Below are 20964 nucleotides of genomic sequence, written 5' to 3' on the forward strand. Positions count from 1 at the left end.
CCGTGCTCGCTGCTTTGAATGATAGTTAATGTCTGTGGCAGAAAACACAGCAAACACTTCTTGCATCTTCCCAAAATGTCAGAAGCACCAACTATGAAATACAGTGACACTGAAAAAGCTTTGATCCTATTTGGCTTTATTTTCCTAATTGAAGGGAGCTAAAGAGACAACAGCTGGTATGAAGGGGAATATTCCTATTGGGGTACATCTACACTGGAATAAAGGACCCCGAATGGCCATGGCTGGGCCGAGTCAGCTGATTCGGGCTGTAGGGCTAAACACTGCAGTGTAGATATTCAGGCTCGGGCTGGATTTGGAACTCAGGAGCCCTCCTCCCTCATGAGGTCACAGAGCCTGGGCTCTAACCTGAGCCCAAATGGTTATACCACAATGTTACAGTCCCGCAGCCCAAGCCAGCTGCAGGTGTTTAACTGAGGTGTTGACGTACCCTTGAAGTCCAAAAAGAGTTTTGCATTTGGCTTCTTTAGGAGCTAGCCCTGTATTGGCAAAGGTAGCCTAGAATGAAAACTTTAGTGTGTAATTCCTATGGTCAGAAGCAACTGTGGGGAGGATTAAGGTGGAGGAGGCAAGCTCTGCTCCCTCTACTGGTGAAAAAGGACATGCGGGAAAGGTACCGCCACAGAGCACTTCATTTGCATAGACTACCTATCCACAACTTGTCCAGTGACACCTTGGGTTGCCAATTTTGGTTGGACATATTCCTGGAGGTTTCATCACATGACAATCTTTTATTAAAGATTAATCTTTAATTCCTGGAGACTCCAGGGCAATCCTGGAGGATTGGCAACCCTAGTGACTCCTGAAGAGTCCCCATAACTACAAATGATGGGAGGAAGCGTGGATGGGTGAGGTGGTGCAGCCAAGGGATGGTAGGCCTTTCTCACAGCTGGGTGGGTGGGAAGGGAGTTAGACAACTGTCAAAGTTACTAAAAGGGGGAGGTGGGTATTTTACTCTCTCTTTGCATAGATAATCTCTTTTGCTCCCCCACCCCAAGTTTATGACTGTTCCTTTTCCCCGAATATTCTTTATTTTGTACAATTTTGGAATGATTGCAAGTAAGGAATTTCTGCCTATTAAGGGCACTTAGGGCGGGTGTGTTTCATTTCCCCGGGTTTCTAAGTGAGGGCTTGAGTCCGTTGAATTATTTGGCATGAATTACCCTAAATCTTGTGAACTTGACCCTTGTTTCTGCCACCACCTCTGGACAAAAGGGTCACAGGTGAAAGACTTATAACTCCCACACATGAATCCCAAGCCGAAAACAGGAGGAGGAGGTTTGAATTTCTGCTTAAAAGAGAGCAGCAGTCCCTCATCAGCCAGTATTGCCTGGGATAATGGAAACAGAGGCCTAGATCAGTGCTCAGTGCACCTGAGGAGACAGGTGGTGGACTAGATGGCTTTCCAGTAGCATTCTGCCTTCCTGTAGAAGAGGTGATATAGAGGTACGTGTTAGGATTTGCCAATTTCTGATTGCAGAAAACCAAACACCCTTGGCCTGCCCCCTACTCTGCCGCTTCTGAGTCTCCCCCACCCCCGCTTGCTCCATCCCCCTTCCTTTCATCACTCGCTCTTCCCCACCCGCTCATTTTCACAAGGCTGGGGTGGGAGGTTGGGGTGTGGGAAGGGGTGAGAGCTCTGATTGTGTGTGTGGGGGTGTTTGCACAATATGATGAAAGGCATTTTTTGTTAAAAAGCATTATTGAGAAAATATGTATGAAAAATCATCATTTTATTTGCTCTCTTATTTTCCTGCAAACAGAAATGTACCATGTAAACAGAGGAAGCTAAAGAGAAACAAATATAAATATTTTGCAAACAGTACTGCACTCTTTAAACTATATGAACACCCAGACACAGTGGTTAGTAAAGTTACACATAAAACTCAGGGTTACCAATGTTGTGATCAGCACCCTTTGTTGTGTTTATAGTCTTATAACTCAATTTTACCTCCTCTGCGTGTGCACGAGTGGGTGAGCATGTCTGGAAAACATCTTAAAATATAGACAACAGGAAAAGGAGAAGGATTTATGTATTTTTTTTCCTTGCAATAAAGGTTTATACAAAATACAGTGTAGGATCAAAGCTGTGTGTGTGAAATAAACACTTCTCTAGTTCAAATTTTTTTAAGTGCCATTTTCTCCATTTATTGTTTCAACCACTATCATTGGGTGAGGAGGAAGAGTCTGGTATCAGGGCAGCACATCCGGGTCTTCGGTGGGAATTTGGTGGCAGGTCCCTCATTCCCTCTCTCTCTCTTTGAGCTGCCGCTGAAGTGCCGCCGAAGAGGAGGAGAGGGAGTGAAGGACTTGCCACCGAATTGCTGCCGAAGTGCCGACGCTCGTTTTTTCTTGTTGTTGTTGTTTTTTGGCCGCTTGGGGTGGCAGAAAAGCTGGAGCTGGCCCTAGTTCCTGCTCCACCACAAAAGCCCAAAGAGACAATGCGCTGAAACAGAGGGGAAGGAGAGTGGGTATTGGAGCATGGTTGAGGACAGACATCTTGGAGAATTCCAGTTATGGTACAATGTAAAAACTTCTCCTTCCTTCCTTTGAGTCATGTGTCTACGGGTGCGCCACTTGAGTTGACTCCCAAGCAGCATCCGGCTGCAGGATTTGGGAGAACTAGCTCCCCCAGGCCAATTTATATAGTACATACTGCCCCTGTAGTCTATTATTATATGGATGGCTTGATCTTGTATCCCAGGGTGAAGGTGCTGGCAAGCGATTTTACTGTTCTGATTTCCAGAATGTCTGATGTGTAAGGTCCCACCTGTCCTGGATAGTATAATCCTGCAGATGAGCTCCCCCATCCAAGGATGGACATGTTAGAAACAATTGCAATAGTGGGAGGAAGTAGTTGACTGGAACCCCTGAACACACCTTGTCAAGATTCTTCCACCAGTCAGAGGAGACTAGTATGTGACAGGGAAGAGAATGCAAACTGTTTAGTCAGTCTCTGGTGAGGGATAAATTGTCTTGAAAAAGGCTTGGAAGCAACACAGGTGTAGATGAACATGTAGCATGATCCAAGTGCATGCTGCCATGAGTCTGAGGAATTGCATTCACAATCTGGCAGTAACCTGAGCTCTCAGTTGAATTTGTTCAATTTAGTGTCACAGAGTGAGGAATCTGTCCTCTAGTAGATAACCTCTGGATGTGGTGCCATCCAAAGAGGCCTCTATGAACTCTAGTCTTTCTACAGACAAGAGGAAGGATTTTCAGTGTTGACCTGAAGACAGCCTGTTAAATAAAACCATGAGCATGTTTAGAGCAATTCTGACTTCAGTATAGGTGTGTCCCAGGAGAAGCCAATCATTGAAGTAAGCAACTACACAATAACTTTTGTGAACACGTTGGGGGCAGTAGACAATCTAAAGGGAAGGACTCGATATGGGTAAGGATCCTGACCTACCACAAGTTGTAGGAACCTCTTGTGAGAATGCTGTATCATGACATGAAAGTATGTGTCCTGAAGGTCCAGGGTCATGAAGTAGTCCTCTGGACACAGGGATAGAATGATAGCTGTATCACCACCTTAAATTTCTAAGCCTTGACAAAGGTATTCATCATCCTTAAATCTAGAATCAGTCTTCATCTGCTTTTCTTTTTGGGAACCAAAAAGTACTTGGAATAAAATTGTCTCCCCTGTACTGAGTAGGTACTGGTACCATGGCTCCTACCTAAAAGGATAAAAACCTCATTTCAGAAGAGGTTAATGAGATGGGTCCCTGAAAAGGGACAGGAAAGGGATGTGTGAAAGAGGTATGGAGTGGAAGTGGATGGAGTACCTCAAAATTATAACCTCCAAAACTCATCTCTCAGAGGTAATCTGCTCCCACGAGCTGTGTAAATGGAAGAGCAATCCCCAAAATGTGGGAGAATAGAAAGAGCAAGATGGTGTAACAAAAGATCTGGATCATAAGAGTGTTCCTGGCCATCATCCATGACATCCAAAACAAATGTTTGGTAGATTACAACTGCTGCATCAAGGTAGCAGTAACAGTTAAGAACCTTCCATTCTGCATTCTGGGTTTTTTCTTAGATAGCTCTGCTATTGTTCAGGAGGTGGGATGGTCACAATCTCTGTGCTGTCTGAGATCCACCACATCTCGTCCGCACACATACATATTTCCAAAGAATGAAGAGTCACTCTGGAGTCATAAGAACGTAAGAATGGCCATACTGGGTCAGACCAAAGGTCCATCTAGCCTAGTATTCTGTCTTCTGACAGTGGCTAATGCCAGGTGCCCCAGAGGGAATGAACAGGTAATAATCAAGTGATCCATTCCCTGTCGCTCATTCCCAGCTTCTGGCAAGCAGAGACTAGAGACACCATCCCTTCCCATCCTGGCTAATAGCCATTGATGGACCAATCCGCCATAAATTTCAAAGAATTTGTCATTCAAAGAATGAAGGAAGTCGTCCATAGAGTCACTAAACAATTTCAAACCATCAAAGATAAGGTCCTCTACTGTGCTTTGGACTTCCTGTGAAAATTCCAAGGACTGGAGCAAGGAGGATTTACACATAACTATGGCAGTGGAGATGGAATTAGCTGCCATACCAGCTGTGCTAAGAGAAGCCTGCAAGATGGTTCTCATCAAAATCTGCCCCTCCGCAAAACTATCCTGAAATTTCTCCCCTTGGTAAACGCTCACTGAAAGGGCTAAACTTTGCGTAATTGGTGTGGTTATATTTTGCCAGAATCGCCTGATAATTAGCAATCTTGAATTTCAGGGCTGCAGATGAAATACTTTTAGAACCAAAAAAGTCTAAGTACTTCTGGTCCTTACTATGTGGGGTTACCATTGAATGGTGTTACCTATTATGCTAATTCACTGCCTCCACAATCACAGAATGAGAAGGAGGATGAGAAAATAAAAATTCCAATGCCCTAGCCAGGGCATAATATTTTTAATCTGCCCTCTTAGCTGTCAGGTAAGGGAGTAGCAGGAGTCTGCCCAATCATTTTGGCAGGTTTTAATAGCACCTAATTTGTAGAAAAGACTGACAACGGTGCATGTACACCAAGTAATTTATGCTGGGTATCTTCGACTTCTTCTAATGGAATTTGTAGAGTGACTGCCACTCTTTTCATCAAGTCCTGAAATATGGGAATGGAGGAGGCTGCCAGGACTGCTCATACCAGAGAGGACACTTGGCAAATCATGGTGGTAAAAGCCTGGAAGTATCCTTTGATTATGCACGTTCTTGGTAATCAAAGGTGGACAGTCAGCCAGCAGAGTCCTGTACTGAGAACTGAGTCTTAAGAACTCTCTTCCTCATATTCCAAGGAAGAGGAATTGTCCATCTGTCAGTGAATATTGATACACCAGGGAAGTAGGCAGTACTAGTGAAAAGTAAGGTCCAGGGATAAATCAGGCTGCAGTACTGGGAGTCTTGAGCTCAACGAAGGAGACTCTAGTTCCTCAGAAACAAATAGATCTCTGGTGCATATGAACTCCTGCGATGTCAGGTGAATTTGTGCAGATATTTGATGAGTCCCGGATATTTAAGCTTGTAGTACCAAAGAGCATTTGGGATTTTCTGACTCTTGCTGTACCAACACTTTCAGTTCTGAAGAAGCAACAGCAGATGAGGGCAGTATCAACTTCTTCAGTGCTGAGTGTTTAGAGTCAGAAGCACTTGATGAAATTCTATGGCCTGTGTTATGCATCTAACTGGATGATCATAATCTCTACTGGCCTTAAAATCTATTAATACTACTTTGCTGAAACTATTGGTAACTTTTTTTTTAAAATGGAATCCACTGTAGTCATTGGAGTCAGAAATAAAATCCTTTGATATTTGTTGCAATATCAGCGGCAACATCCAAATGCAATGTGAAGACATTGCACCACATTTACCTTGTGGCTTCCCCTAAGACATTTAAGAACAATGGAATAGCTCAAGTGGTCAAGCATGGTTTTAATCGAGTCCCAGTTCAGTATTATTGGATTGCTTAACATACAAGACTCATTGCCATATAGGGAAATTTTTAATATCTATAAACTAAGGTTTTTAATTGTAAAAAGATGCTATATCAAACAGTGGTTGTGGTAACAAACTTATCTAGGAAGTGGAATTCCTTCCATTAGTTTTCCTACAGCAATTCAATGAACAACATAACAAATATTTAGGAAAAAGTAAACTATTCATTAAGAACTGGAAGGAAAAAAATAAAATAAAAAAAGACAGACAGTGCCCCACTTTTGTCTCTAGAGAGCTATTTCCCCAACCTCACCGCTACCTCCACTTTAGAGTCTAAGGAACTACTAACAACTATGCTTATGTTATTCAATATGCATTGTTACTGAGGCCTCCACCTCCAGAAAAGACTGACAATAGATTTTCTTAATCTGTTAGCACATCTCAGGAGAAAAAATAAGATTTATTGGTGAAATCCAGGCCATACTGAAATCAGTTGGAGTTTTACCATTGATTTCAGTGGAGCCAGGACTTTCCCCCTTGTGTTTTGAACTTAGTCATCAAATGGTTTTTGTAAGGGTGAAACTATTTTGGTTAGGGATGTGATTCTTCATTGAAATAGTTATACTGGTACAAACCCTAATATGGATGCAGTTATACCAGTGTATATGTTTACCCTCATATATCTTATAGCCCTTCCCCATGGGAATGAACTATACCAGTATAAGAATTTTATTCCAGTATAAGTGCATCTACAATGAAGGGGTTATACTGCTTTAACTACAGATGTATAGTTAAAGTACAACAGGGGTTAGTGCCATCAATAGGTTCCTACAAGAAGTTAAATGAGCATAAGTGGTCAGTAGTCTCCCTCCTGTGAAATTAAAGCAATGGTATGTATAAGAAGATTTTTCTCCTGCATGTTCCCCATAGAGTCTGCTCATGAACAACAAAAGTTACTTGTAGACTACAGCAATTACAGGTAATTGACTGAAGTCACTCATTTGGTCTCCTCTCTCTTTAACTAATCTATCCTGTGTTGCAAAGTAACAGATTGGCCATATTCCTGAAAGGCCTTAGAGCAGGTGACTTACAGTACAATGCTGTATGGTATCAAGTGCCGGAAACTTCAATAGCCTGGAGTTACCACAGCAGTATAAAAAGAGACAAATTAAAATTGTTTAAACATAATATTGTCTCCATGAGAAGTGAAAGTATTGCTTTCAAATCAGCCCCTCTCCCCCTCCTTTTGGAGGGGAGGAGGGAAGTGGCTTTGAAGTTTGAGATAATGAAGAAGACAAAGCAATAAAATACTTCAGCTAATCCTTCTCAAAACACTCATCCCACCCAGCAACTTGATATTGGTGTATATTGAATACAAAGCCTGTTGTTAACTTCCCAATTGTTATGCCAACAAGCCATAATGAGGAGTTTTGAAATTACACACCAAAATGCCATATGTTCATTTCACTGTAAACAATGAGGCGACTTTTGTAGATACCAATTTACATTAAGATCTGGAAATTTAACCCTTGAACTTGACAAATTTGATAAACAGCCATTATGTTTTGGTAAAATAGTTTTAAAAGATAATTGCAAAGTTCCTGGCTGTACTAAGTCAGGTTATTATGAAAAGTTACTAGACCTGATTATAAGAATTAGATTTTGCATTTCATTTCTTCATAAAGTTAGGATTTTTATACTTATCTTTACAGGAAACACACCAAAAATTCAAACAAGGCATAATTGTTTTTGGACAGGTGCAGTGGCTCCCTTAACAGTTCAGAGTTCAGGCATTTTTTGCAGAGTGTTGTGCTACTGCAAATGACAGAACTGCTGCAGCTTTGCTTGGAACAGTTTAATCTAAATCAGCGGTTCTCAAACTGTGGGTCGGGATCCCAAAGTGGGTTGTGATTCTGTTTTAATGGGGTCACCAGGGCTGGAGTCTGGGCCTGAGGGTTGACCCCACTGCCCGGGGCCCAGGCTCGAGCCCAAGGGCTTCAGCCCTGGGTGCAGGGCTCAAGTTACAACCTCCCCCCTGCCACCCCGAGCCTGGGGCTGAAGTCTTTGGGCTTTGCCCTCTCCCCCCAGCCTGGGGCAGTGGGGCTCAGGCTTCGATCCCCCCTCCTGGAGTCCTGCAGTAATTTTTGTTGTCAGAAGAGGGTTGCGGTGAGAACCCCTGATCTAAATCTATTCCTTCCTGCTATAGCTAGATAAAAATTGGAATTAAGTGCTATATATGTATTGTCTATACAGTATACGAGGATTTGTATTTACTTAACAAGGTTTTGGGAATTAATTTTCAAGTTATTAAAATTAGCTACATGGGAATCTGACACAGAGTGCTAAAATTAAAACTCTTGCCTTGAAATTTTTCATTGTTTTGAATAGGTGCCATGTATTCAAAGAATGCTCTGGTTGGGGTTTTTGTTGTTGTGTTTTTAAATAATTTGCAGAAGAGAGCATGGTCATAACTATGAGTCAATAAGTCTGGGTTCTACACACAACTCGATTTTTGATCTTCTGCATGTCACAACTTCTCTTGCAATATGAGGCATCTGAAAGTTAGGAAATGCCAGAGTTACAGTTGCTTGTGCAACCATCATTTACCCCCCTTGTGCCTGTGCATTATGATCTTTAATTACATGATCACATGCTATTTTTTCCAGAAGACCCTGGCCTCATTAAGTTCAGAGGTTGGATGCAAAAAGGGGCCAAATTTAGGTTACACAGGCAATTGTAATTCTGACATTTTCTAACTTTCAAAGGCTTAACGTTGCAACCTAAATAATGTCCTTTTCATGAAGGTTTTTGTATGTAATGTGTTAATTATATTCTCAAGTTGTGTTCTCCCAGCTTAGAGTAACTCCAATATTAATAGTTACCAAAACTGATAGTAATTACCAGTTGCTATCAGTTAACAAGATCATAACGTCCAGATAAACTACCCCATGGGGAAACTAATTGTTTCCTAATTATTTCTGGAAGAATGAAAATATGTATATGTATTTGGTTAACATACATTTTAATATGGTTTGGGATTTGTCATTCTAAATAAGTTTTATACATGTATGCTACCAATTTGTTTGTCATTAATATAACTATTTCTTAGTTCTTCTTTGGTTGGCAATATATTATTCATTACAACCAAAGAAAGTATTGTTAAAGAGAAGGTGCTAATTTTTAAGATTTAGGTAAAATTCCCTCAAGAGAAAACTAGTGCATGCATTTCCTAGGAGATGCTTTTTAAAAAAGGATTGAATTGATAATCTCAAATTTATTTCACTGGGTTGATACTGATGTATTGTTAAGTTCAAGAAATTAAAACATTCATATATAAAATTGTTTGACAAAATAGGACTGGCCTATTAAAATACCTTTCTTAAATATTTAAATACAAACTTTTGGTGACATGAACCTCAATTAGGAAAACAGAATAAAGTCCTATATTAGCACATGAGAATTAATATATTGCAGACTAATGGCATTATATTTGTATCAGGACAATTTGGCATTTTAGCTTTTGTCACTTGTCTATCCTATCAGTCACAACTCTTTAATCACATACCTATAAATAAAGGATCTCACATGTTTTTGAAGAATTTCTGTCTTCAGATTATGCTTTTAAAATTACATTTAAAATTTCATAGAGAGTGTAAGTACAGTGAATTGCCTCCAGAATGTATCAAATATGAATGACCTGATCTTACCCACTATACTTTGAAATACTGACATCAATGACAGTTCAAAATTTTTCAAGCCATCTGCCAACTTTTAATTTTATTTATTGTACTTTTAAATCAAAGACATATATTGTCCAAGTCAAGGGCGGCTCTAGACATTTCGCCGCCCCAAGCACGGCGTCATGCCGCGGGGAGGGGAGGGAGGCGGGCGCTTTGCCGCTCGCTGGTCCCGTGGCTCCGGTGGACCTCCCGCAGGCTCCACCGAAGCCGTGGGACCAGCGGACCCTCCGCAGGCACGCCTGCGGGAGGTCCACCGGAGCCGCCTGCCGCCCTCCCGGCAACCGGCAGAGCGCCCCCCGCGGCATGCCACCCCAAGCACACGCTTGGCGTGCTGGGGCCTGGAGCCGCCCCTGGTCCAAGTAGACACTCATTCAAAGCTTTTTCCTCAGATTTTGGCTGTAAAATTTAAACTACGTTAATGCAATTGTTCCAAAGATGTGTTTTCAATTTCACGAAAGCATATACACATACCACGTGAGTGCAAAATTAAGTATTATCAATGACACATTGCATAAGAACTTTGAGTGTAAAAGAAATCAGAAGTTCCCCAGAGATTTGATATCATCCATCTCTCTTAAGATATACCAATTAGACTTTCACACTGTCTGAAATGGCTCATGACTTTGAGTGCCAACCTCAGGGCAGACTGTCAAAAGCAGGGAAGACACCCTAAACAAACAGGTGGTATGTTCTATAATTAGACTGGTTTCCAGCTATGCATTTGTAAGTGTTCAGTGAAGTAAGGCCTGGGCCTTGTCATGAGCTGGCACCCGGTCTGCCAGCATCAAATATATCTCAGTCAGTCAGGGTTGGAATAATTTTAACGGTTTGTTAAAAAGGAATTATGAAACATTTTTTCCAAGATGCAGCAAAACAATGAATATTTTTAAAAAACCTATCATTTTACATTTGAGAATGGAATAAGATAATAGCTAGAAAAAAACTAACAGCTGTTACATCAATTTCTTACTGTACGTAGTAATTGCTTTTTTAAAAAAAATCTGTATACAGTTGTTTTACAAAACTTTAAACAGCAAGAGGAATTGAAGCACTAGAAAATCTTCAAATATTCAGCATGAGTATTTAAACACATTAAGATCTTCCAAAGCAATCCCCTCCCCCTTACAGGTGTTTACTTGAAATTTTATCTTGTATTAAGCACACTGTTCATGCTGCGTATGAAATGAAAATACTTTTAGAAATACTCTAATTGCCACAAAAGTCAATTTTTATACAATGGCATACAAAAATTAAGTACACAAATTTGTCTGAATCAAGATTTTAATGTTTATTGCATTTGTTTGATTTTTTTTTAACTGTAGCTCACCTGAAGCCATTAGATGCAGCTACATTGTTTTCCAAGACTCAAATAATTTATCACACAGTGATTGCTTTGTACATCCATCTGGGTATACCTTCTCTAAGCTTCCTCTCCAGTTTGCCCAGGATCTATAAACGCTGAGATTACTGAAACAGGTAAATCCACATTTAACTACCCAAACACAAACCAACAAGACAGCATATTGTACATAAGGCTATTAAACAACTTTTATAAATATGTTCAGAGAAACCAGGCAAAAAGAACTTTTTGAACACACAATACTGAAAAGCCAGCCATGAAATCTTTGCAGGTTAGGCATTCTCAAAATCCACAGTTAAGCATTCATCCTTGTAACTCTAATATTTAACATACAGGTTTTGCATTTCCTCAGCACTTTAAATATATTGTACTTTAACACGGTGGTTCTAAAATTGTACCAATTTACCAGAATACATCATGGATGATCCAACTAGTGATATCACATCCCATTGAACTGTGTTTGTTTTAAGCCATAACAGAGCTTGGGCTGCTCAAAAGGCCAACCTAACAACAGTGTAAAAACACACACAACTGAACTGGAAGCAGGTAGTAGCAGAGCACATTAAGTCCAGCACAGAGGCTCACCACGAAGAGCAACAGTCAAAAGTACTAGTCACAATAGATGAGAGAACCAGTACTCATACATACATATCAGAGGTTAGGAAAAACTGCACTGCCAAATTGTATTTTTAGATGAAATTTAAGATAAAATAAATTTGGGATATTTCTAATCTGTCATTGTCAATCCTGATTAAATGCTCACATTTTAAAGATGCATAATTTTAAATTGTCAGTTTTACAATAATCACAAAATTAGCGTCTACTTTTTTCCACCACCTGTGAATTTAACAAAAACTTTATTGTCCTAATATGGATTAAACCTTAATATAAGCAAATGTATTTTCAATCTACAATTGTATATAGAATGTTATTAACACAGGGTATGGTAAACAGTTTGTTGTCAAAACATACATACATTATATGGTGTGAATAATGGACACACATAAATTATAGTTTGCATTCTCTCTCTAGTATAATCAGATGCATGCTGATTATGTGCAGCATTTTAACACTGATACTAAATTTACAAGACTGCTCCCCCCACTCCAATTCTACGTGTAATAAAAGTCAAAAACTCTGAAGTAGACACATCTTCATGAAATTCATGATGGATTAACTTCAGTGCTTGTTCCACAAAGGTGTTGCAATAGGTCCCTGTGGAGCCCTTTCAATTACAACAAATTCATCAGGGTTGTCAAAAGCTTCGTAGTGGATTAGCAAATCCTGAATAGCACGTTCTTCAATCTGAAGGACGAAAGAAAGAGAGGAGGGGGAGGGAAGGAGAAGTCAGCATTTTATAATCAGGTCTAGAAGAAATCATCTCATGGGGGACAGAAACTATTCACTGTATAACAATGTTACTTTTTAAAACAAATTACTGTTACCAATAAGGTTTAATAGCCCTGAATAATTATACATCCTGCACATCAGTAATCAATGAATATTCTTAATTTCATTCAAATACAGATATGTTTTTGCATGGTAGGTCTTTTAAAAAACCTGCTAGCTGGACAGGCTTTAAAAATAGGCAGGTCCTGGGGTCCTAACAGATTCTAAAACACTCGTGGACTAGCTCTAGCAAAATGGGAGAAGGCAACACACTCCAAACCATGACGGCATGCAAAGAAAATTGGGGAACATGGAATTTATCCCCAGCAGCTAAGGGCCCCAAATACTGCCAGGCTAGCCCAGGAGTGGGCAAACTATGGCCTGCGGGCCGGATCCCTCCCACCAGCCATTTTAATCCAGCCCTTGAGCTCCCGCTGGTAAGCAGGGTCTGGGGCTTGCCCTGCTCTGGCACTCCAGCCAGGGAGCAGGGTCAGGGGCCGCTCTGCGTGGCTCTTGGAAGAAGAGGCGTGTCTTCCCTCCAGCTCCTACGTGTAGGAGCAGCCAAGGGGCTCTGCTCCACACGCTGTGGACGGGGCAGCGTGCAGCAGAGCCCTCTGGCAACGCCTCCGCTTAGGAGCCGGACAGGGGACACACTGCTACTTCCGGGAGCCGCTTGAGGCAAGCACCGCCCAGAGCCTGAACCCCTGAGCCACTCTCCCACACCCTGCCCCAGCCCTCATCCCCCGGTCCCAGCCTGGAGCACCCGCCTATACCGCAAACCCCTCATCTCTAGTCCCATCCCAGAGCCTGCAGCCCCAGACAGAGTCTCCTGCACCCCCACCCTTTGAACTTCTCATTTCTGGCCCCACCCTGGAGCCCGCACTCCAAGCCAGAGCTCGCACCCCAATCCCAATTTCATGAGCATTCATGGCCCGCCATACAATTTCCATACCCCAATGTGGCCCTCAGGCCAAAAAGTTTGCCCACCCCTAGGCTAGCCGTACCCTCCCAAAATGAGCCTGAAGTTATGCTTTAACAGCTGGTAGACACTATGCAGCATATAAGAACGGCTATACCGGGTCAGACCAAAGGTCCATCTAGCCCAGTATCCTGTCTACCGACAGTGGCCAATGCCAGGTGCCCCAGAGGGAGTGAACCTAACAGGCAATGATCAAGTGATCTCTCTCCTGCCATCCATCTCCATCCTCTGACAGAGGCTATGGACACCATTCCTTACCCATCTTGGCTAATAGCCATTTATGGACTCAACCACCATGAATTTAGCCAGTTCTCTTTTAAACGCTGTTATAGTCCTAGCCTTCACAACCTCCTCCGGTAAGGAGTTCCACAAGTTGACTGTGCGTTGCGTGAAGAACTTCCTTTTATTTGTTTTAAATCTGCTGCCTATTAATTTCATTTGGTGACCCCTAGTTCTTGTAATATGAATAATTAATTCTAAAATGTCATCTCTAAAAGAGGTAGTGAAAAAAATACAGCTTTCTTTACCTGGATCAAAGCCAAAGGTTTCTCTCTGCTCCTGATAAGAGCAGCTTCTTGCTGGAGCTCTTCCTCTACAATTGCTGCAAACGTGATAGGTGCTATCGAAGTAGAGCTCGTTAAGGATGTCACTAACCACGGACTGCAAGGTAATACATTACACAGTGAAGTATATCGCTGACATTCTGAAACAAAAGCAGTATAAAGAACTAACAGAAAACATGCTTCAAAATCTTTCATGTCAGAAATCAAACTTACTTATGACTCTCCAGTTGTAGTAAATCAGAAACACGATCTTCTTCTTTGATTGTGCATCTGGGAGGAAAAAAAACATTAAAGTTGCTGATTCAATACTCTCTTGGAATGTAATAGGATTGTTGGCAACCCTCAGACTTATTCTACTGCACTAAGCATGCTACTGTGGGGAGAGGAACAGCTTGGAGCGGGGAATCCTAAGCCACTGGAGAAAAAAAAAATCAGTGAATTGAGTGTCCTTCGCAAATTGCAGTGTGATAGCCCACAGTGAGCAGTTACTAAAACATATTCCTATATTGCTCCTATTCAAATAACTACTTTAGTAAGAAGCACATGGGTGCCCCAGCAGAAAATGAATTCAGACAAAAGTTCTCTTTGCACATTCACTGTATTGTAATATAGTAGCAAATCCAAAATTAAATACAAGACTTCTAGACAGAAGGTTTTTGAATGTGATGTAGTGGTAGAGTACCTGCTCCGAAGTTAGCTTCTTGATTACTAGAACTGTAATGGACTTACAGCACAGGCAACCTTAATTATTGCATTTCCTAATTTCTGAGTGCCTGACTTTGCAGCCTAAATAATATGTTTATGTAATGTTTTGTATTTAAAGATTTGAGCAATGTAATTGCAATATAAGCATAGTATAAGCCTGTTCACAATAAATCCGGGAATGATACGATCTCCAATCCTAAAATCATTGTCTTGAAAGAGGTGGCGGTAGCATTAAGTTAACTGCAATAGCACTAGTGTATTATTTCTCTGTCAGTATAGTATTGATTATTCAATGCCAGATATGGTGAATCTTCAGCACACATACCCAAGTACTTTCCCTCACAAATATATGATCTAGATTCTGATGAATATACATAAAAAGGGCGTAAAAATAGGGTTCATGGAATGAAACTAAACAGGAAAAAACCATGCTTAATATCAAGAAAAAATAAATTCTGACAGTAAGATATGTTACTCTGTATAAATCTGTCAAGAGAACTAACCATTTGGTACATTTAAGTCTACACCAGACAGAAACACACTAATATGTGCTGACCAGACTAATCCTGCACTAACAGGGGAATGGAAGAGGCCTAAAATGGAAAATCTAAGCCCTCTCTAAATTGTATGAACCTCTGACAACATGCAGTTTAAAAGCATGGGAGAAGTATTATAGCAAGATTTTTTTTTTTTAAATAAAGTTCAACATTTATTTTTCAGTTATTCTACAGCACCTATTGTGCTTTAATGTGTTGGTATAGTCAACTCTCAATTGTTTTCATTTCTACATAATGTGATGGGGCAAAGCCAGATGGCTACAGTAAAGTAGTGAGGAACAGGTATGTTAGCCCCAGGCTAAACAAATCCCTGGTACCATGGTAACCAAATGGCACTTGCTCCAGGTTAATCAAGACACCTGGGGCCAATTAAGATCCTTCTAGAAGGCAGTGGATTGATTGGGACACTTGAAGCCAATCAAGGGCTGGCTGGAACTAGTTAAAAGCTTCCCAGTTAGTCAGTGAGGTGTGGGTGTTAGGAGCTATGCTGCTGGAGGAATGAAGCACTACAAATCCATATCAGGTGCAAGGAAGGAGGCCCTGAGGTAATAGTGAAGATATTGAGTGGGGGCTGCTGTGGGGAAGTCAGCCAGGGAATTGTACATGTCCTATTTCCAAAAAGTCAGCTGCTATAGCTGCTAATTTTAGGGTCCCTGGGCTGGACCCTGGAGTAGAAGGTGGACCTGGGCTCCCCCCCCTCCCTGATTAATCACTGAGACTGGGAGACAACAGAGACTGTCAAGTATCAGAGGGGTAGCCGTGTTAGTCTGGTTCTGTAGAAGCAGCAAAGAATCCTGTGGCACCTTATAGACTAACAGACGTTTTGCAGCATGAGCTTTCGTGGGTGAATTGGGTATTCACTTGCATCCGAAGAAGTGGGTATTTCACCCACGAAAGCTCATGCTGCAAAACGTCTGTTAGTCAACAGAGACTGTGTGAGGGAGGATTGCTTCTCCTCACCTCTGTTGTTGGCTTATGATGAAAATGGCTCAGTAAACTGTGACCCTTGCCTCTAGAGAGAGAAGGACTAAGTGGAGGGTCACAGTGAGCCTCTGAGGCTAGCAAAATCTGCCAGGAAATGCAGGACCCACAGAGTCAAGGACAGAACTTTGTCACAATAACATACTGTAATTAAATAGCCACAAATTGTCACAGTAATTTCATAGAAAAATTCCTAATAGAACTCCAGTGACTGGTGAGTTCTCAAGTTCTCTGTCTGGGATTTCTTCCATAGAACACAATTTCACAGACAACAAGCAGCATAACTCCTATTGCTGGGAGGAGGAGAAGGAGATTTTTTTATTTTTTTTTAAGAAGTATAAATAAGCAGACATCTCTCAACAAAGGCTACATCCAAATTAACTCATTTCCCCCAAAGAATAGAAATACATTACAAGATCAACAAATTGCCTAGTGATCCAAAAAACTGCAGATAGATCTTTCCCACTCAGACACCAGAATTTATTGATCATGAAATCTCAACTGCAACATTCATCTGAACTTAGGTGAATCACTGAGTAAGGTGAAGAAGCAACAAAAATGGGCCAACTTAAACCACAGTTAGGCTCATGAGCTGAAGGAGTGCACACTTTGTAGTCAGTTAAAACTCTACAGTCTCACAATGAATGCCAAGTTAAAGCTTGTAGTGACACCACTGGGGCTGATTCCTTCAACTCGACATTCATTAAAAACCTTGCTATTTCTGATTCAGTGGCTCAGCTGTAGCATTCTACATTCGTGTGTGTCAGACTTGTTTGCTCTCACTTTGGGTCTCTCTCACTCTGATCAGTCAGGAGCTGAAAGTAGGAATAGAAGATACATGCTCCAGCTGTAGGACGGAAAAGAAGAGCCTTGTGTTGCTCAACAATGCCTTCATTCTACTAAGGTAGAACACTGATGGTCTCCACAGCAAATCCTGTCCAATCTTCTGAGCTGAAACAATGGTGTCTTCGATTCAGGTACTCGAGAACTCTAAAATCATTAGCATTTTTGAGAACCACACAAGAGCATGTGGTAACTTCCTTTAAGTAAAATTTCCTGACTGACAATGCAGACGTAGGCTTTTTGTCAGCATCATATTTGCCAAGCTAGGGAGATGTTCAAGTATTCCCAATTCTCAGTTTTTAAAAATGAGCCTCTATCTTCTATACACCTACGTAAACAGAAACCCCCTAGCCCTCTCAGAAGACAAAAGCTTCTGAGAAACATGTAGCAGGTTGACACTTTGAATGAAAGTCAGATGCATGTACCCTTCTACCCCTGCCCAAAGTATTCACAGGACCACTATAAAGTAGTAAAGCAAAATCAACTTGGTCATAGCAAGTATGACTCAGTCTAGATAAAGTTCTTTCCAGAGCAAGACTATTTTATCACAATTAGCAGTTGTAATGTCACAGTACACTCTAGTGATCAATTAAAAGATAAGCAGAGGATAATTATACAGGTATTTAATGCACAACGATCATCTATTCCACTGCTACTGTGATCTTTACAAGTAATTAACAAGGTGGTGAGAGATTTCACATTTTAAGCATTTTGGATCTACGTTGTTAAGGATAAGAAATCTGAAATTAAATAAGTGCATACAATAGATTAACTGTGCATATAATGGTTTAACATGTTAATACTGCGTCTTAAGTGGAATCAAATAACAAGGGGTTAGAAGCAGTGGTTCTCAACCTGCGGCCCATGGGCCACTTGTGGCCCAATCCACACACAGCTGTGGCCCATGTGACATCCTCAGGGCTATACAGGTAGAATTGGATGCAGCCCACATAACACATTGTGGATCACATGTGTGGCCCGCAATGGTAAATAGGTTGAGAACCATCGGGTTAGAGGATAGTGAAAAGAGTGTATGGAAGTGTCAAATCTACATGTTTTAGAAGGATTTTTGTGTGGGAAGGTCTCTTGGTAAGTTCCAGGCCAACTGTTGTCTAATATGTGTTTTAGGATTTTTAGAAGGTGTTGATTTATAGTCCTCAAGATGGATCGTCTCAGTGTATTCAAAGTAGGGGAACAGTCAGAGTAGCAGCAAGGCAAACTTCCTCAGGCTGCTCCCTCAGTGTGACTGACCTTGAAAGAGGATAGCTCACTCTCCAAATCCATTCAATACCTCCTTTAAAAAAAAAAAAAAAGTAATCTCTGCTGAATCAGGTAACAGAAGTGCTAGTTGTGATTCTGGTGATGTGACTACCCGTTCATTAAAACTGGGTAAGACTATGACCAACTCATTTAGTAAGGACAACTCAAGAGGTATCAGACCAGACCATAATGACTTCTTCAAAAATAACCTAGACAGGATATAGGACTTTCAGTTACAATTCCTAGTATCCTACCTTCTTCTGAACCAAATAGTTCCCATTCAAATATTTTTTTTAAAGATAATAATTGGAGATGTCCCTATCTCCTAGAACTGAAAGGGACCTTGAAAGGTCATTGAGTCCAGCCCCCTGCCTTCACTAGCAGGACCAAGTACTGATTTTTGCCATAGATCCCTAAGTGGCCCCCTCAAGGATTGAACTCACAACCTTGGGTTTAGCAGGCCAATGCTCAAACCACTGAGTTATCCCCCCACAAAGGTTTCAGGGGGGCCGCCAAGCAAGGCCAGCATAAAAGACTCGCTGGGGCCCAGGGCAGAAAGCTCAAGTCCCAAGTCTGGGGCCTTATATTGACACTGTATATAAAATTCTAGATTCATTAAATAGCGTCTGTTTAGAAAGAACAGAATCAACTCAGGTCACCTGAATTTCACAGTTAACAAGATGTGCAGTTATGCAATCATTTAAAAAAAAACCCACTTAAAAATCTATATTATTTCTAAGCTTCGCAATATCTCACCTTTGCAGTGTTTCACTGATTGCTTTTATTTTTGTTTTTAAAGCTAATCTCTTAAAATTTGATCATTTAACTTACCACAAATTGGTAGGATTCACTTCTGAATGATTAAAGTTAAAATTTAGTTTAAAAAAAAGTTATGTCAAATAGATTGCAATAGTTTAAAAGCAATTAAAGATGGCAAAACAGCTATAACATTTAAAAAAACTAAGTTCACTAAGGTAGGTCTTATTTTGAAAAAATATTTTATACTTCAGTCACACTACTTTCATAGCAGTATAATTGCTAAACACATCTTTATGTTAAGAAAAAATGGAAACAGACTATGGAAAAAAAAGTCAGAGTGCCATGAAAATTACATCTAGCACAATCAGTTTTAATCATTACTGCTTATGCTCCTTGTATGGCTGATGTAGGAATTTAATCCTGAGTTATATTATGAGTTACTAACTTTAGGCCAAGACAAAGAACTTTGCCATTGCCTTCAATAGAGATTTATTGGGCCATTTAATTTTTGTATAATACTCATGCCCTAAAGAAACCAAACATAAGGGATTAATGGGATACAGATTCTTTAACTTGTCATTGACCAGTTCACACTAGGGATTTGAGCTAGATGACTGTATACAGATACTATACTTCAGAGGCAGTGAACAAGAAAGAGTTTGGTCATCTCAGTCCAGTTGCTAACTCACAAACCTCATAATTAAGGCTATGATTTAGTCACAGTTATTTGTAGTAAAAAAAGTCATGGACAGGTCACAGGCCATAAACAAAAATTAATGATGGGTGACCTGTCCATGACTTGTACGATAAATACCCCTGACTAAATCTTAGCTGGGGGGCCGCTGCTCTGGGAGTAGGGGACGGGGAAAGAGGCACCAGCTGCTGGGGGCCGCTGAGCAGCAGCTGCTCTGGCTGCTCCCAGGGCTGCTGCTCAGGAGGTCCCCGAGGCCAGCCACACAGGCCGCTGCTGTGGACGGTCCCCAGGGCCAGCTGCCCAGGGCCACTCCAGCAGCGGCCGGTACGGCTGGCCCCAGGGCTGCTCCAGCAACAACCGATGTGGCTATCCCTGGTGCCACATGAGCAGCTGGTCCTAGAGCCAGCTGCTTGGGCAGCCCTGGAATCAAGCACGCTGGCTGCTGCAGAAGTCACAGAGGTCGTGGAAAGTCATGGAATCCGTGACTTCCTCCACCTCCATGACAGACAGAGCCCTAATCATAATCACAAAACCCACCACCATAATTCCAGCGAGTCGCCAAGAAAACTGGTTCCAACCTATAAGTGAAATCAAGCAAGAAAATCCACAGACAGTTTTAAAATGGGAATAGTAATTAACAAAAACTGGAGCTATCAAAACCACTATCTCCCCCCTTTCTCCATGCATATTGTAATTCATCTCTGGTTTGAATACAAGTATTAGCAGATGGTCTTGCCCACATGATAGTAAATATTTGAACTGCTTTAATTTTAATATTAATACTACATGTGCTGTTCATATGCCTGCATGGCAGGTAAGAAAATCTGATGCATACAAATAAAAAGAACATTTGGTTTCTATTCATAACTAATAACTGCTAGCAGCTTTTTCTAAAAAATGGATGCAGTGATTTTTAAAAATGAAGATCAATGTTAATGTACTATTCTAGAATGACTACCTAAAATCATTAAGAAAGCAAAACTCTTATGCTATACATTTAAGATTAGAAATAGAAAATTATCAGGTAAAAAATTTGTCAGTCAGCAGCTTCTCTCTGAATTAATTACTCATGGGCTAACTATGGAATGCACAACTTGTGGAATTCAGAGTTGGCCCAGAGTTGCTGCTGGAGGCTCCAGGACGAAGCTCTGCCTTTCAGCTCAGGCCACCAGAAGAGTTCTTCCA

At 41.1% G+C, this 20964-nt stretch overlaps 1 protein-coding gene across 1 annotated transcript in view; it reads right to left on the reverse strand.

Moving 5' to 3' along the window:
* Nucleotides 1-10956: 10956 nt before the first annotated feature.
* Nucleotides 10957-20964, reverse strand: part of IBTK (inhibitor of Bruton tyrosine kinase) — a 96157-nt gene continuing 86149 nt past the window's right edge. Inside the window, exons 27-29 of the mRNA XM_045009840.1 lie at nt 14194-14250; nt 13945-14077; nt 10957-12354 (exon numbers count right to left, since the gene is read on the reverse strand). Of these exons, the coding sequence (XP_044865775.1) occupies nt 12229-12354; nt 13945-14077; nt 14194-14250 (316 nt within the window). The 3' untranslated portion in view covers nt 10957-12228. The remainder of the gene's footprint in view (nt 12355-13944; nt 14078-14193; nt 14251-20964) is intronic.

Source organism: Mauremys mutica, chromosome 3 (genome assembly GCF_020497125.1).
Source record: "Mauremys mutica isolate MM-2020 ecotype Southern chromosome 3, ASM2049712v1, whole genome shotgun sequence".
Taxonomy (NCBI): domain Eukaryota; kingdom Metazoa; phylum Chordata; order Testudines; family Geoemydidae; genus Mauremys; species Mauremys mutica.